This window comes from Hakea prostrata, chromosome 2, assembly GCF_041222555.1.
Source record: "Hakea prostrata isolate BN-2017 chromosome 2, UWA_Hpros_2, whole genome shotgun sequence".
NCBI classification, from domain to species: Eukaryota; Viridiplantae; Streptophyta; class Magnoliopsida; order Proteales; family Proteaceae; genus Hakea; species Hakea prostrata.
In genome coordinates this window covers 55,870,042-55,885,686 of record NC_142601.1, presented here as the reverse complement: position 1 = coordinate 55,885,686, position 15,645 = coordinate 55,870,042, and the positions used below count along the sequence as shown (strand labels likewise).

The window sequence follows — 15,645 nt, the reverse complement described above, 5'->3', positions numbered from 1 at the left end:
AACCATAAGAAAGGATGAGTGGCTCTGGAGTTGGCTTCTTCGAAGACTCTTCCATCATTTAAATTAGATTACAATAGCAAAACTATCGAAACCGGGTTTTGGGAACAGAAGAGAGACGAGAGTTCTCAATCCAATTAACTATCAACTGGCTAAGACGAACATTTCAGAAGTAGGAGGTCAAGATTTCGAGTCTTCTTGGCACTGGGGCCTCTCCCTTAAGATCGATCTCTTTTGAGGATTAGTCAAGGTGCATGTACAAGGTCTGGTGCACTTGTTTGTGTATAGATTTTACATTCTACAAGTGGGATGCTAGAGGTATACCATATGTTAGCATTCTATGAGTATATCCCTTGCATATGAAGATGGCCAACAGACATGGAAGAGAATAAAAATGGTTTTGGATTAGTGTCCAACTGATACTTCTTTAGTTTTCTTGCATACGAGAAATGCGTCCTAAACAAGAATCTACTCTAAGAATCCATACCAAAACAGCCTAAGAATTTGATTCGTAATGACATTTGTATTAAAGAATGATATTCTCATCCAACGGTGCATCTAGCGATTTATCTAGCTATTTACATACGGGCTTGCGCAGTCGTTAGTAAGAGGGATTTCACTTGTTCTCTTCTGTTCACCAACAATGGCGAACCTACCTTCTTCTGAAGCTGTCTTAGAAACCCTAATTCAAAGGGGATGGTGTTTTAGAGACCTTGAAGATACAAAATTTCTGATTCAAATTAACGTTGTTACTTGCAGTGGATTGGGTTATGCGGATTCCGTTCAATCAGAGCTTCTAAACATGGATTTGAGGTCTTTTGGAGGGAAGTCCTTACCTGATTCATCTGTAATTAGGAAATCATCCTATCTTCAAGGCCCAAAAGTTCTTCAGGTTTGTATATAAAATCCGTCAACTTCGTTTCATCAAAATTAAATTTTTTCTTACTTCTTTTAATGGCTTCGTCTCCTCATTCGTCATCTTGCGGATCACATATGCGATTTTTGAATTCTGTTTATTATCAAGTCATCTTTCTATTTGAGCAGATAGTTTCAGTGAGGGACATATATAAGAGTAGCATCGAGTCTCAGAGCACAAGCTCGGGCGGTAGGCGTCTCCTTCGATTTGTTCTCACTGATGGACATTCAGAAGTAGTTGCTATAGAATACTCTCCCATAGTGGCCATTTCTGACGATATTTTTCCTGGGGCTAAGGTACGCGAGGAACTGACCTCAATGTTGCACATTCCAATATTGCATTTTTTTTTTCAAGCTACACTGGAATTTTCATCAAATGTTGCTACATGAAGTGTTTCAGTGTTCTTCTGCACTACACACATCTGGCCCTTCATGCTGCTCTTATGAATATGATCTTTGTATAGAGCCGATTATACGTAGGGATTTCTGTTGTGTCTCTTAGGGGATTTGCTTACTTATAATTGTTGAGGTATTTGAGTCATACCCAATTAGGTTGAGGTACTCAAGTTATACCCAACTTATTGTTGAGGTATTTGGGTCATACTCAACTTATGTTCTAATATGAGCCATCAGATTAGTTACGATCTAACGGTGTAATGGGCCTTGTAGGAGAGTCCAATTACCAATAGAATTCAGTATTTATTCTATAAATACTAGCTGGAAGCAGCGGTCTGGGTATTCCAAACTAGATACTCAGGGTGTAATGCTTTAAGCAACCTCGTGCTTAAACCCTAACCCTAACAATCTTAAAGCATTAGTTTTCTTGAGAAGTTCTTATTCAGAAAAAGGTGATCGACGTTGCGATCAACGCTGCTTGGAGTGTTCTACGACTCAAGTAATCAGTGAGTAATCCTCCCTCACAAGTAAGTGGCTTCCTCCATACTTACTGATTTTCTCTTTTGAAGAATAAAGTTTTCGTTCTAGTAATCTGTTAGATTCAAACGAACGAATTTTTAGACGGAACGAATAAGTTTTCTGCCTTGATCGTTTTTTCAGAATTAAATATTGTAGGTAACAATCTTTATCAACAGCTATTCTGACAATACCTGAATGAAACGAGTAATATTTTTGAGTTTCCCGTGAACCAATGCTAGTCATTAGCCTTTGAGGTAGTGAGGTCATGAGGTGTTGCTTGAAAACCTTTTTGTTTTTGACTCGGTTAACGAGAATCAGGTTGTCTTTGGAAAAAAGATAAAGTGAGTTAACTACAATTCCTTTTTTTTAGTTTTTTTTTTTTTGGACATTAATAGTTCATAAAGCAAACGACTTTATTGAGGTACACATAAAGTGTCTTTTGGAATTCTGACAAACCATATTTTTTGGTTAACCTACAATGACTTTTTGGAATTCGGTTTTTGAGGTGGACATAAAGCATCTCTGTAAGATTATCCCATCTGAACCTTTTTAATATTGAACTGGTTTTGTCAAAAGATTTTTCATCATATTAAATTAGACAACGGTTGGAGCATATGTCATCCAGCGTATGGGTTGACAAACTTGGTTATGGATCCAAAACAGAAACGAGGTTACGATCGCTAAACCAAGAAGACCGATATTCTGATGTTCCGCATCGGATCAAAAAGTCAATTTCGATGAGATTTTCTCGCTATTCCGTTTCTTCGTGATTTTTAGTCTTACATTATTTTTAATTATCTAATATAATAATTAATCATGTTTGATAAGAGAATCTGGTTTATTATTATTGTTTTTTGGTAAACAAATCGGATGATCAAATTGATCCCGACGTTATCAATTGAGTAGATCGATTACTTCAATGTTGATTTGTTTATTTGAAAGTCATCATTAAAGTTGATGCGTTTATTTAGAAGGATATAAAGGCTTTAAAATCAAAGCAATATGTGGCAGATTTGAAGAAAGTCATTAGCGTTTCTTTCATCAATTGAGTTTATTAATTATTTAAACTTTGAAGAAAGCTATCATGATGACTTTATAAAAAGGTGGAATTATGGTTATTTTGTTATTCGTGTTAGTCACTAATGTTTGTTGGAACTTGGAATTCCTTTTATGAGGTATACTGGTGTTCGAACACAGTAACTTTTGTTTAAAAGTGTTTTACACAAAAGACAAAATAACTTTATGTTCTCAGGTTTAAGAATCGAATTCTTTATTGTTTTTCATTACAGTGAAATCTGGTAAGTATCCTTTTTTGCCTTATTCTGATTTGAAAAGAGGAAGAATCGAATTCTTTATTGTTTTTCATTGCATTGAAATCTGGTAAGTATCCTTTTTGTCTTATTCATTGATTTGAAAAGAGGGTCACATAAATATTGTTTTTGATACATTTGTTTATTCTGACAATAAACAGTGATAAAGCAAAGAAAGATTAAACATTGCTTTATTTCCCCCTTTCCCTCTCTTTTCCAACTGCTGGAAAAGAAAAACACAATTTGGAAATTAATGGAAGTCTTATCATTAATTAATTTTATTTGTATCTTCTTTGATTACTGTATTTATCCAGGATCAAAATGGATGTTGTTCCAATTGACATGGTCAAACTACAGACTTTTACTGGATCTGAGTTTAATATCTGGAAAAGAAAAACACAATTTGGATTAAGGTATTTGAAAGTGTTTCATACGGTAGAATCCTCTTTTGAAAATACTGTTGAGGAGATCAGTGAATTACAATGGAAAAAAGATGAGGTTTTTTGCAGAGACTACTTGTTGAATGTCCTGTCAAATAGACTTGCAGAAACCTACAGCAAGTTTGCAAGTGCTAAAGAAATATGGGACAACCTGGATGCTCAATATAAAAAGGAGGAAGAATTGTCCAAAACTCATCTAGTGGACAAATTCCTGAACTTCAAATTTGTTGAAGACAAAGAAATACTCCCTCAAGTTACAGATCTTGAAAATCTGAGATCCAAACTAGTCACAGAGAAAATAAATGTTTGTGATCAATTTCTTGTTGGGACAATTATTAACAAGTTACCATCGACCTGGCACTCATTTAAAACTGAGATGTATAGGAAAAAGGTAAAGGAGGGGCTGGATGATCTCAAATGATTCATACGAAAATTCCCATTAGGCATACCGACCTTCAAGGCTCTAAAAAAGGGAAAAGGGAAGCTGAGTGGATTGTCATCGTATCAACCAGCCATAAAAATTCGAAAATTTCCAAGCTTTTCCACAAGTTAAAGAAATTTAATTAAAAATTCCTTGTTCTTTCCTTATCCACCTGTGCATGTCCATATCCCAAGAATGAAATTGTCCCATTCTTCCCTGTAGGAATCCTTGTTCCAAGTTTAGTTCTATTCGCAACATTCAAACAACTTGGAAAAATTGTAAAACCACTCTTTTTTTTGGCAGCCAGTGATCAATTCCGGCCAAAAAACAAAAACGTTGCAGGTTTCTGCGACTAGCCAAAACAGATTTCTTAAAATCAATGACTTGCTACGAACAGAGCTCGGTCAAACTTAAAAGTTTTTCGAGTCGTTCACTCTGCGGATCGAGAATATCCTCAGAAGATAAACTTCCTTTTGGTGGATGAGATTAACAGAGATGTGAGAAGTGAGAATCACTTTTACCACATGTGGAGGTGTGGATCTTTCACAAACACGTACCCAACTCCCAAAGAAAGACTACTTTCAAATTTAAAATACAAAATTCAGACTGTTTTGAGTAAAATAAACTTATCTGAACAAGAGTCTATCATGTGTTTGCTGCAAATTGAAGCACCGTTGAAGTGGACGGTTACCCTTCGTGGGGGTTTTTAGATCGTCTTCCCGAAGCATGCTCACGTTTTCCAGCAGCAGTGTAGGTAACAATAATGTTTTAACATACTTGCATATGATCAAGACACCATCGCTTTTTTGATTCCCCTCTAGAAAGCTCGAATAAAACTAATGCTTTAAGATTGTTAGGGTTAGAGTTTAAGCACGAGGTTGCTTAAAGCATTACACCCTGAGTATCTAGTTTGGAATACTCAGACCGCTGCTTTGTCTCTTCAAGTTTGCATTCATAGCCCTTAGCTACTAGACGTGCTTTAAGAGTTAACAGTTAAAGTTACACTACCACTATGAAAAGAAATACACATGCCAGCATTGCATAAAAGGCTATGTGAAATTAAATTCTTTCTAAATTAGGAACTACTTTAACATCTTTTAAAGTTAGTTTCTTACCTGAATATAGAATCAGATTTGCAGTTCCTCTATGGGTTACCATGGCTGATGCTCCATTTGCAACTGAAGAATTTTTGGTCTTGACCTCCTTTACGCCTACCATGGCTACAAAATGTCTAGGCTCAGTGTTATAAGTTGTCATGTTGACTTCTTTCTTTTTAGTGTGTCCATCACCCCTTTTTGGAAGTCTACATTCAGATGCATAGTGTCCCCATTTTTCACAGTTGTGGCACTTGCCCTTCTTCTTGTGTAAGATAGTATGTTTGGCCTCCAACTTCTTGGGTTCACTATTGTGTGGCTTGGTTTGCTTAGAATTATACTTGGGATAAGAGATCATATTCGCAGCAGATTTTTGTCTACTCACCATCTCCAAGTTAATACTAAGTCTATTCTCATCTTCGATTCGTATGAATCGTTTGAGATCATCCAGCCCCACCTGTACCTTTTTCCTATAAATCTCAGTTTTAAATGAGTGCCAGGTCGATGGTAACTTGTTAATAATTGTCCCAACAAGAAATTGATCACAAACATTTATTTTCTCTGTGACTAGTTTGGATCTCAGATTTTCAAGATCTGTAACTTGAGGGAGTATTTCTTTGTCTTCAACAAATTTGAAGTTCAGGAATTTGTCCACTAGATGAGTTTTGGACAATTCTTCCTCCTTTTTATATTGAGCATCCAGGTTGTCCCATATTTCTTTAGCACTTGCAAACTTGCTGTAGGTTTCTGCAAGTCTATTTGACAGGACATTCAACAAGTAGTCTCTGCAAAAAACCTCATCTTTTTTCCATTGTAATTCACTGATCTCCTCAACAGTATTTTCAAAAGAGGATTCTACCGTATGAAACACTTTCAAATACCTTAATCCAAATTGTGTTTTTCTTTTCCAGGTATTAAACTCAGATCCAGTAAAAGTCTGTAGTTTGACCATGTCAATTGGAACAACATCCATTTTGATCCTGGATAAATACAGTAATCAAAGAAGATACAAATAAAATTAATTAATGATAAGACTTCCATTAATTTCCAAATTGTGTTTTTCTTTTCCAGCAGGTGGAAAAGAGAGAGAAAGGGGGAAATAAAGCAATGTTTAATCTTTCTTTGCTAAACTGCTTTATCACCGTTTTATTGTCAGAATAAACAAATGTATCAAAAACAATATTTCTGTGACCCTCTTTTCAAATCAATGAATAAGACAAAAAGGATACTTACCAGATTTCAATGCAATGAAAAACAATAAAGAATTCGATTCTTCCTCTTTTCAAATCAGAATAAGGCAAAAAAGGATACTTACCAGATTTCACTGTAATGAAAAACAATAAAGAATTTGATTCTTAAACCTGAGAACATAAAGTTATTTTGTCTTTTGTGTAAAACACTTTTAAACAAAAGTTACTGTGTTCAGAACACGGTATACCTCATAAAAGGAATTCCAAGTTCCAACAAACATTAGTGACTGACACGAATAACAAAATAACCATAATTCCACCTTTTTATAAAGTCATCATGATAGCTTTCTTCAAAGTTTAAATAATTAATAAACTCAATTGATGAAAGAAACGCTAATGACTTTCTTCAAATCTGCCACATATTGCTTTGATTTTAAAGCCTTTATATCCTTCTAAATAAACGCATCAACTTTAATGATGACTTTCAAATAAACAAATCAACATTGAAGTAATCGATCTACTCAATTGATAACGTCGGGATCAATTTGATCATCCGATTTGTTTACCAAAAAACAATAATAATAAACCAGATTCTCTTATCAAACATGATTAATTATTATATTAGATAATTAAAAATAACAGAAGACTAAAAATCACGAAGAAACGGAATAGCAGAAAATCTCATCAGAAACTGACTTTTTGATCCGATGCGGAACATCAGAATATCGATCTTCTTGGTTTAGCGATCGTAACCTCGTTTCTGTTTTGGATCCATAACCAAGTTTGTCAACCCATACGCTGGATGACATATGCTCCAACCGTTGTCTAATTTAATATGATGAAAAATCTTTTGACAAAACCAGTTCAATATTAAAAAGGTTCAGATGGGATAATCTTACAGAGATGCTTTATGTCCACCTCAAAAACCGAATTCCAAAAAGTCATTGTAGGTTAACCAAAAAATATGGTTTGTCAGAATTCCAAAAGACACTTTATGTGTACCTCAATAAAGTCGTTTGCTTTATGAACTATTAATGTCCAAAAAAACTAAAAAAAAAGGAATTGTAGTTAACTCACTTTATCTTTTTTCCAAAGACATAACCTGATTCTCGTTAACCGAGTCAAAAACAAAAAGGTTTTCAAGCAACACCTCATGACCTCACTACCTCAAAGGCTAATGACTAGCATTGGTTCATGGGAAACTCAAAAATATTACTCGTTTCATTCAGGTATTGTCAGAATAGCTGTTGATAAAGATTGTTATCTACAATATTTAATTCTGAAAAAACGATCAAGACAGAAAACTTATTCGTTCCGTCTAAAAATTCGTTCGTTTGAATCTAACAGATTACTAGAACGAAAACTTTATTCTTCAAAAGAGAAAATCAGTAAGTATGGAGGAAGCCACTTACTTGTGAGGGAGGATTACTCACTGATTACTTGAGTCGTAGAACACTCCAAGCAGCGTCGATCGCAACGTCGATCACCTTTTTCTGAATAAGAACTTCTCAAGAAAACTAATGCTTTAAGATTGTTAGGGTTAGGGTTTAAGCACGAGGTTGCTTAAAGCATTACACCCTGAGTATCTAGTTTGGAATACCCAGACCGCTGCTTCCAGCTAGTATTTATAGAATAAATACTGAATTCTATTGGTAATTGGACTCTCCTACAAGGCCCATTACACCGTTAGATCGTAACTAATCTGATGGCTCATATTAGAACATAAGTTGAGTATGACCCAAATACCTCAACAATAAGTTGGGTATAACTTGAGTACCTCAACCTAATTGGTTATGACTCAAATACCTCAACAATAATAAATGGAAAAGAGAAGAGAGGGATATGAAAACGGTCCTTCTCTCAAAATTTCTCCACTTATCCAAAACACAACTCAAATTATCTATTCCTATGGTTGCTGTCAGCTAGTGTGATTGTATTGCGACTTGCTTTAAGGCTTGTGTGATTCAAATGGTTTGTGCTTGAGTTACCGTTGATGAAATTGTAGGGTTAGCTTGGTCTTGCTCTTGCTGTCTCTCTTGTTTCTTTCTTTTCCTTATTTTTTTATCCTTCAACATTTTCCTGGCACTCATAGACGTAAACGGTGCACTATATTGTTACCATTGCTTCTATATTCGTAATTTAACCATCCCTATCTACCAGGACATCTTTTAAATTATACCTTTCATAATTGATGCTTCATCATCCACAAATAGGATTTATTCTTGCACTCATCCTCGAGTGACAAAATTCTTGAACCTAGAGTCTCAAACCCTAGTTGTTTCTGCTAGCAAATCCATTCTACTGGGCATGCGACAGGAATTTGTGAAAAATGCAGATTTGATGTAAGTTAAGATCCCTCTTTTTCAGTATTCATTATCAGTCAGTTTTGCCTTTACATGATCCTTTATAGGGAGGTTTCTTCTCTCCATGGGGATGTGGATATACATCGGTCTGGATAGGGAGCCAAATTTCAAACTTAATTTTCATCTAAATAAGATTTAGGTGTTGACATGCATCTCATGTATGTCTATGCACTTTTGCAGTACTGCGCGCCCACTGTATGCATTCTCCAATGGCCCTGGATGTGTATAGTTTTACTGAAGGTTGACGTGTGTACAGGGGACTGGTTGTCTACCTGTCAAGAAAATTAGGTCCCATATAAGCATGCCACATGGCATAACAGGTGGCTGTAAAGAGAAGGATCTCTCCATGGCATTGAAGCAACAATTTACCCTTACTTTTATGTACTAAAGTAATCCAAAAGGTACATTTCAGAAGGTAGCATTCCATATTCTCTATTGCTCTGGTATTTCAAACTGTCAGAGAGCAAGGACTTTTCTTCTGAATCAATTTAATTCCCTTGCTAGTCACCCCTTCTAATGATATTTAGAACTCAACACACACTGCCGTCTTTGAAGGATAGAGTTTCCAGTTAATTCCTGTATTTTGTTTTATTTTATTTCTTTGGGGGCTGTGGGGTGGGGTGTTGGTTAGAACTCCTTTGAAGTTGTGAAGGTTTAATGTTTGGGAAAGTATCTGAGCCCATAGTGCATCTTACTCTCAGAGATATTGAATTTTGTATTATTTTAAAGAAGGATAACAACAATGATGCCAATTTGTGCCCTCATCCTTCACAGTATGTTATTCCTAGTGATGATGATGATGAAGTTGAAGCTCGCTCTGTAGTATTACCTTATTCTCCAATGTAGTACTTTAGCTTCCTATTTAAACAAAAGGGTTTTCTACTGCAAAATCTTGGCTTTAAGTGTTTTTACAGTTGTTGATGCTGCAGCATCAGACAATTTCATCTCTTTGTAATTTTGTTTGAGCACATAGCCTTCTGCAATGTCGGCGTGCCTTGTCAGCAACAATCTCCTCCAGTGGCACATCAGCCTGCTCTTCTTTACCTCATGACATGTGCTATTTGATTGACAAACAAATTAAAGATTTTAATGGGAGCATGACCAATTGGAGTTGAGAGTCTGGGAGAGTTTATGCAGATAGGCATTGGATAAGTAAAAATATTGATTTATTTATTTTCTCTCTTAATTTCTGCCATAGATAGAAGTAGAATCGAAATCAAAGGTTCCCTTTTTTTCCTTCTTCTTTTCTTTTCTTTTCGGTTTTAGAGTTCAATATGGAGTAGATCACTATTTAAGTTTCAAGATAGGAATACGATTTGTTTTATTTTGTTCTACAAAAATGCATCTGCTCCCACTGTTGAGATTAGAGACATGAATGAAAAGTGTTTATGAATTGAAACTGATGGCTGCCATGACCTGCGCATGACTCTCTTGCATTTCTGATATTCTCCTTCACCTCCCTTTGCTCTATTCTTCTTTCTTCTTTACTTAATTATCTGCTATTTTTTCCTAACTGTTGTTCTCTGTTGCTGGCTAACTAGCTGTCTCTTATAAGTTAATCACAATCTTAGTAAACAAGTGCTTAGATTGAGGTTTTCACCAATGAGATACCCTTACTTGAAACCCCAAAACCCTGGTTTCTGAATGCCCTTCCATCATTTTAATTAAAACTTAGGTTTCATATTTGAAGTTAACAATAACACTGGATTCAGTTTCAGAACTCTGAAACTTTTGGCTTCCTTGCTGTTTCGAGGTGTATTAGTTATTGAGAGAGCCTTGAGTTATGAATCTCCAGCCCAGTTAATCTGATTGGTTTGTGAAGAGGATGAAATCAAATGAAACCTGATTCATTGATGCTATGCCTAATCTAGTTGACCATTAATTCTGGTTCAATAACTGAACCAATGGAACCAGAATTAAAAGAAATAAAAGAACTATTTAACCAGAAGAAACCAGGCTGTGTTAAGCCTCGAATCAGTCTGCCAAGGAACACATCAGTCCAGCTAGTTCTTCTTGGCCCTTCTCCAATATTTCTTCTGTTTGTCATCACTGTCCTTATGTTGTCCCTCCTGGGTTTTTAGGTGCGTTTGGAAAACAAAGCTACAATCCGTAATGGAATATTATGTTTGAATCCTAAAACAGTAACTGTTTTAGGAGGTCGTGTTGAATCACTTTATGAAGAATGGCAGCTGACTCGGAAATATTCTGGTTTTTCACGCTCGACCTTGAGGCTATCTCAGAAAAATGATGGTGATGGACCTCCACCATTTGAGAAGTTGAAAATTGGGGCTGGCTCCCAGAAGAATGCCCAAGCCCAGAATTCTTCTTGTAAGTATTCTAAACATAATTATACAGCATTTCTTATTCCCTTTTTATTGCTTCTGAACTTCTCAAATCCCAAAAATGGCTTGGGACTTAGGAATAGGATATGAAGATATGTTGAATTTGCTGATGAGGGCGTTCTAGCTTTACTACAGTAGAGTCTTAGAGTGCATCTTAAAGGGTCGGCAGCAGTAACAGGGTCTCCTTGTGAGATCCAGATGCTACCATACTCTATTCAGGACTGGAATAAAATTTGAGAAATGGGTGTAGTTGCCTTGTAGAAGTTAATTTGCCTCAACTTGTGACTGGAGTGACCTTACTTGTGGTTGATTGGCAAGAGCACTTGATTCTGTATGTTATGTACCAAACATGGTCAAGATACATTTTGAGGTTGGTGGAGATTCTAGGTATTATTGACAATTAACTAGTAACAATCCTTCTTTTAAGGATTTGCTGGTAATCTTGGTTACCAGTGGTATCATGCATTTATTGATGTGGTTTTAATGTACTGTGAACTTTCTTTTCCTTGTAAATTAGTGTTATTTCATGGAGAAAGTTGTGTTCATATGCAATTGACTCCTAATGGTATGGTATGTAGATGCTTCGGAACCTACATCAAGAGCACCTGGACCTACCCTTGTTAAACCTGGTGGTGGAAATTCTCTGAATCAAACTCTTGACTCAGTAGTTGATCAGATGGATGGTGATCTGAAGGCAGCTTCCTTGACTGGAAATGCTGAAAAAAACCCAAGTACTTCTGAATCCAGACTGAAAGAAGGTATCAGGAAATTTAGTTATCTACATTTATTTTCTTAATAATTAATAATTTCAAATTCTGTGCTACCCCGTCTCTCTTTTTCTGAAGTTCTATACTACTATATGTTTGCAAAGCTGTAGTTATATTGTTGTCTGTACTTTCACAGTGGCTGAAGCAGTGCCTGTTCAAAATCAGGCCGCTGCACAGAAGCTTTTACAGAAAATGAATCAACCATCCCACGATGATCGGCACTCTCGACACTTTAGAGGTCCAAGAAATAGAGGAAAAGAAAAGCAAGAAGAGCAGTCCCTGACATTAGATGAATGGGAGAGGCTAAAGGGTGGGGGGAAGCCTCATTTAAGAGTTGGGGTTCAAGACATCAGTCGTGATGAGGAGATCGCTTGGCAGCTTCAAAATCAATTAGATATCGAAGATTCCCATGTATGCATTTTATTTGATTTCTTGTTCTGATTAATAATATCAGACTTTGGAAATCGAGGGATGTGGTGAATTTTTGTTAAGAATGTGAAAAAGTTGAAAAAGATCGCAATATGAAGCTTGGTAAATGTTACAGTTTACCATCCACCCCCCCCCCCCCCCAAAAAAAAAAAAAAAAAAAAAAGAAAAGAAAAGAAGAAGAAGTGCGTACCACTGTTTTTATCGTTACTGTTATTATTTTATTCAGGGTTTTGTGTTGTCTTGCTCCGGGTATCTTATTTTCTTTAGAACTTGCAGGTAAATGCAGGCAATGATATGGATGCAGAGAAGATACGGATGAGCATGTTCAATTTTGAGAGGAGAGATGAATTGAATAACCAAGGTAGGATGGGTTCTAGAGGAAGAGGAAGGGGGAGAGGAAGAGGAAGGAGGAGATTCTGAGGATCAGTTCTTGTTTATCATTGACTCATCTTCTTTGGTAGGTCTTATGGGTTTCTTTTTCCTTATTTAATAACAGAAGAAAGAAACTCCTTTTTGATTAACCGTACTACAGTTGCCATTACTGATAAATTTCATGATTCCTGTCCTGAAGGCCAAGCATCAACGAAAGTGGATTAGATTCCCCATGATCTGAAGTCAGTGTTTTGCCACTTTAAAGGTATGGACTTACCTTGGGTGTTCCACTTTGATGATCTTAATGGTAATTTATGGTGTTTCAGTATTTGTTTGTATGTCACTAATGAATTGTCAGTGAATCATATGCTTGGGAAATTGCTTTGGGTTTAATTTTGCTTTAGCTTCTTCCTTCTCAAATTAATATCTTCTTGCTAGAAACTGATTTGATTTGAACACCCGTATTCATGCTTTTAAAATTGTTGACCTACTGTAATAATTATGTGGATACCATTCAATCCAGATGATTATTAAATTAAAAATAAGGGGAAGCCTTTTGCTCAAAAGTTTTGAACTATTGGTGAAAAAAAAACTGTTGCTGGAAACTTCCACTGAAGATTTTATTTGACCTTCTCCAAGCTTGCCTGGTGTGGTTTTCTAAACGATTCCAGTGTTGGTTAAGTTGTGCTATTACAATTGAGGAGCAAGAGGTAAGACTGTTACATTTGCCCTTCAAGACCTACTAGTATAGTGGGAGTCTCCTGCGCTGGGAAACTTCTTTAGAACCTTTCGGTGTATTACATTGCTATGTGCACACTTGGTTTCAAACTTCTCTATTTGAGCTGGTAGCACAATGAAGTTGAGACAGTCCTGGTCCTTGGCGACAAAATCTAAGGACTTTGCCAGCTAAAGGGCTTCAAACCTTTATATGCCCTTACTGGGAAGCTGCTCATGTAGTAAGAGTTCATGATACAGTTACCATGATTTTTTGGTGACAACAGGTGAGTTTGCTTTCTCTTTTTTAATTTTTAATTTTAATTTTAAGTTTGTTTAGCCATTTGCAGGTCCATCAGTTTCTGGAGCCACTTGGTTTCATCTAAGCTTGGAAGAATGAGCATTATGAGTTAAAAGTCAATGATAAGTGTTGTGATTCATATGCAGATTGCAAAGCAGAGAGGATCATATACGCGCGGGAGAAGACTGCTTGTATCATATTTTTCTTGTTGGCTGGACCCCTTTTTTTTCTTCCCTTTCCTGATGTATTACTTGTGTTGCTGAACCGGTGGAAATAGTTTTGTATGTACAGGCGTTTTATTGATATTTTTGCTTGCAAATTTTCATTGATGTAAATTCATTCGTCTTTGAAAAATCTACTTCCACAGAAAAATTCCCTTCGCACTCTTAGTCATGGTGATTGAAATCTTAAACAACCGTCAGTACTCATGTAGGCTATAAATCATATTTAAACCATCCTGAGCTCAATTGAAGCATGGATGATTGTGTATGTGTTAGTTATATTTTTCAAATTACAAAGTATATTCCTATTCAGAGAGAGAGAGAGTCTGCTTATATCAGATAATTTATTTATTCATTTATTTGGATTATGATGGCTCCAAAAATGTTAGATTTAGTGGAGCTGCTCTTATGTTTTCAATATCATGTGTTTAATCCATTTGGAAGAAAAAAAATTGTGTGTCGTTTCTTTTGTTCAATCTCTCTCTTAATATGATGAATATTCCTAAGATACTTATGCACCAAAATGCTAATTATTTTGATAAACTGAGGTGGTATTTATTATTTTAAAAGTTTAATTAGCAAAAATACAACTACAACATATGCAGGGGAGGTATGCATAAATTTTCCAAAAACAACATTACTCATTTGCCACAGTTGAATACTAATTTAAGCAAAAGAAGAAAACAAAGTTAAAAATAAGAAGTAAATCAGAAATAAGGTTTTAACAGGACACTACAGCCTATAGGTGTGATCCACAAACCGTTCTGTTTTCACGCTTATTTATTTATTCCAAATTTTACATAATTTCACCTTAATTTTCCATAAGAGTAATTACAAATATAAATAGATAGTGTATGCAGCAGAGAGACATCAGAGGCAGAAGGGCCTGTTGGATGTTGAGCTCTTTTTGTGTTAGCAGCAGCAACAGAGCATCTCCAAGCAGCACTCACAAGTCTCGAAGCAGCAGAAGCAGCAACACAGTGCAAACAAGCTGCACAAATCCCAGACATAATAAACATATGCATATCGTATCAATTGCAACCCATCAAAGACAATTAAGTATTTCTATGGGATCTGATAGATGGTTATTCTACAGATCGATCTTAATTTCAGAAAGTAAATGGTCACAGGGCTTAAGAGAGGGAAGGGAAATACAAACCAAGCATAGATGCAGCCCTTATCTTCATGGCGTTTCATAACGTGTTCCATGTATGACATCTCTTGCATCGTTGGTGCATCCATTTGATGATGATCTCCTCTGTAACTCACAAACACTCACAACAGAAAGTTGACTTCAATATGTTTCAGTATAGCAGGAAGAGAGCAAAGATTTAAATAGATAGGGAGAAGCTGAAGAACTGGTACCACTTATTTCATACTGATTATGGCTCCTTTTAACTAATTATCTAATGGGTCTATTCTCAAGGTTACTTCTTTCTATTTCTCACTCTATCGCCATTAATTCCCACTTGAAAATGGATATAATTTTATTTATTTTTATTGTATTTGGTTGGTTTTATCGATATAGACTATGAGGATTTGATATTTGAAATGAAAGGGAAGGGAAGAGATGGTGACATGCATCAGGAATATGCCATTTGAGGTGCTCTTCAACGGCCTCACGATTGGAAAATTTTGGACAGTTCTGTTTTTGTTTTCTTTTTAAATTATGTGAAAACGAGTGTTTGGTTTGGAACTTCGGATTCCTTGAGGTGGGTAAAACGAGTTACGTACCTTAACGTATAGATTAAATGTTGTTTTATTTCAATAAGACTTAGAAGCTGCTGGGGTCCAAGCAAAACTGCACAAGATGACCAGATTTAAATACTCTAAAAGGTGACCTGTTTGGTTTGG

The 15,645-nt window shown here is 35.9% G+C and overlaps 1 protein-coding gene and 1 long non-coding RNA gene across 5 annotated transcripts; one reads left to right on the top strand and one right to left on the bottom strand.

Moving 5' to 3' along the window:
• Positions 1–588: 588 nt before the first annotated feature.
• On the top strand, positions 589–14,110 carry LOC149025025 (tudor domain protein (DUF1767)). 4 transcript variants are annotated; one of them, XR_016171689.1, is made up of 8 exons: positions 589–889; positions 1,042–1,209; positions 10,727–10,973; positions 11,566–11,745; positions 11,891–12,165; positions 12,460–12,640; positions 12,755–12,820; positions 13,717–14,110. XR_016171689.1 is itself a non-coding variant. In XM_089145221.1 (7 exons), exons 1-6 carry the CDS (start codon positions 641–643, stop codon positions 12,601–12,603), a joined length of 1,263 nt encoding a protein of 420 aa, XP_089001347.1. In that variant the 5' UTR covers positions 589–640; the 3' UTR covers positions 12,604–12,640; positions 12,755–14,110. The 4 variants fall into 4 exon arrangements, 1 of the variants encoding a protein (XP_089001347.1); XR_016171688.1 differs by having other exon boundaries at positions 13,620–14,110; XR_016171687.1 differs by having other exon boundaries at positions 13,610–14,110.
• A 429-nt stretch (positions 14,111–14,539) lies between these two features.
• Positions 14,540–15,264, bottom strand: LOC149025024 (uncharacterized). Its single transcript, XR_016171690.1, has 2 exons — positions 14,951–15,264; positions 14,540–14,782 (listed from the first exon to the last, which is right to left on the bottom strand). It is a non-coding gene; the product is annotated as an uncharacterized LOC149025024 (long non-coding RNA).
• Positions 15,265–15,645: the final 381 nt, after the last annotated feature.

Coding starts and splice junctions, on each gene's coding strand:
- LOC149025025 (XM_089145221.1), top strand. CDS start 641: ATGGCGAACCTACCTTCTTCTGAAGCTGTCTTAGAAACCCTAATTCAA. Junction 890..1,041: donor AAGGCCCAAAAGTTCTTCAG/GTTTGTATATAA, acceptor CTATTTGAGCAG/ATAGTTTCAGTGAGGGACAT. Junction 1,210..10,726: donor ATATTTTTCCTGGGGCTAAG/GTACGCGAGGAA, acceptor CTGGGTTTTTAG/GTGCGTTTGGAAAACAAAGC.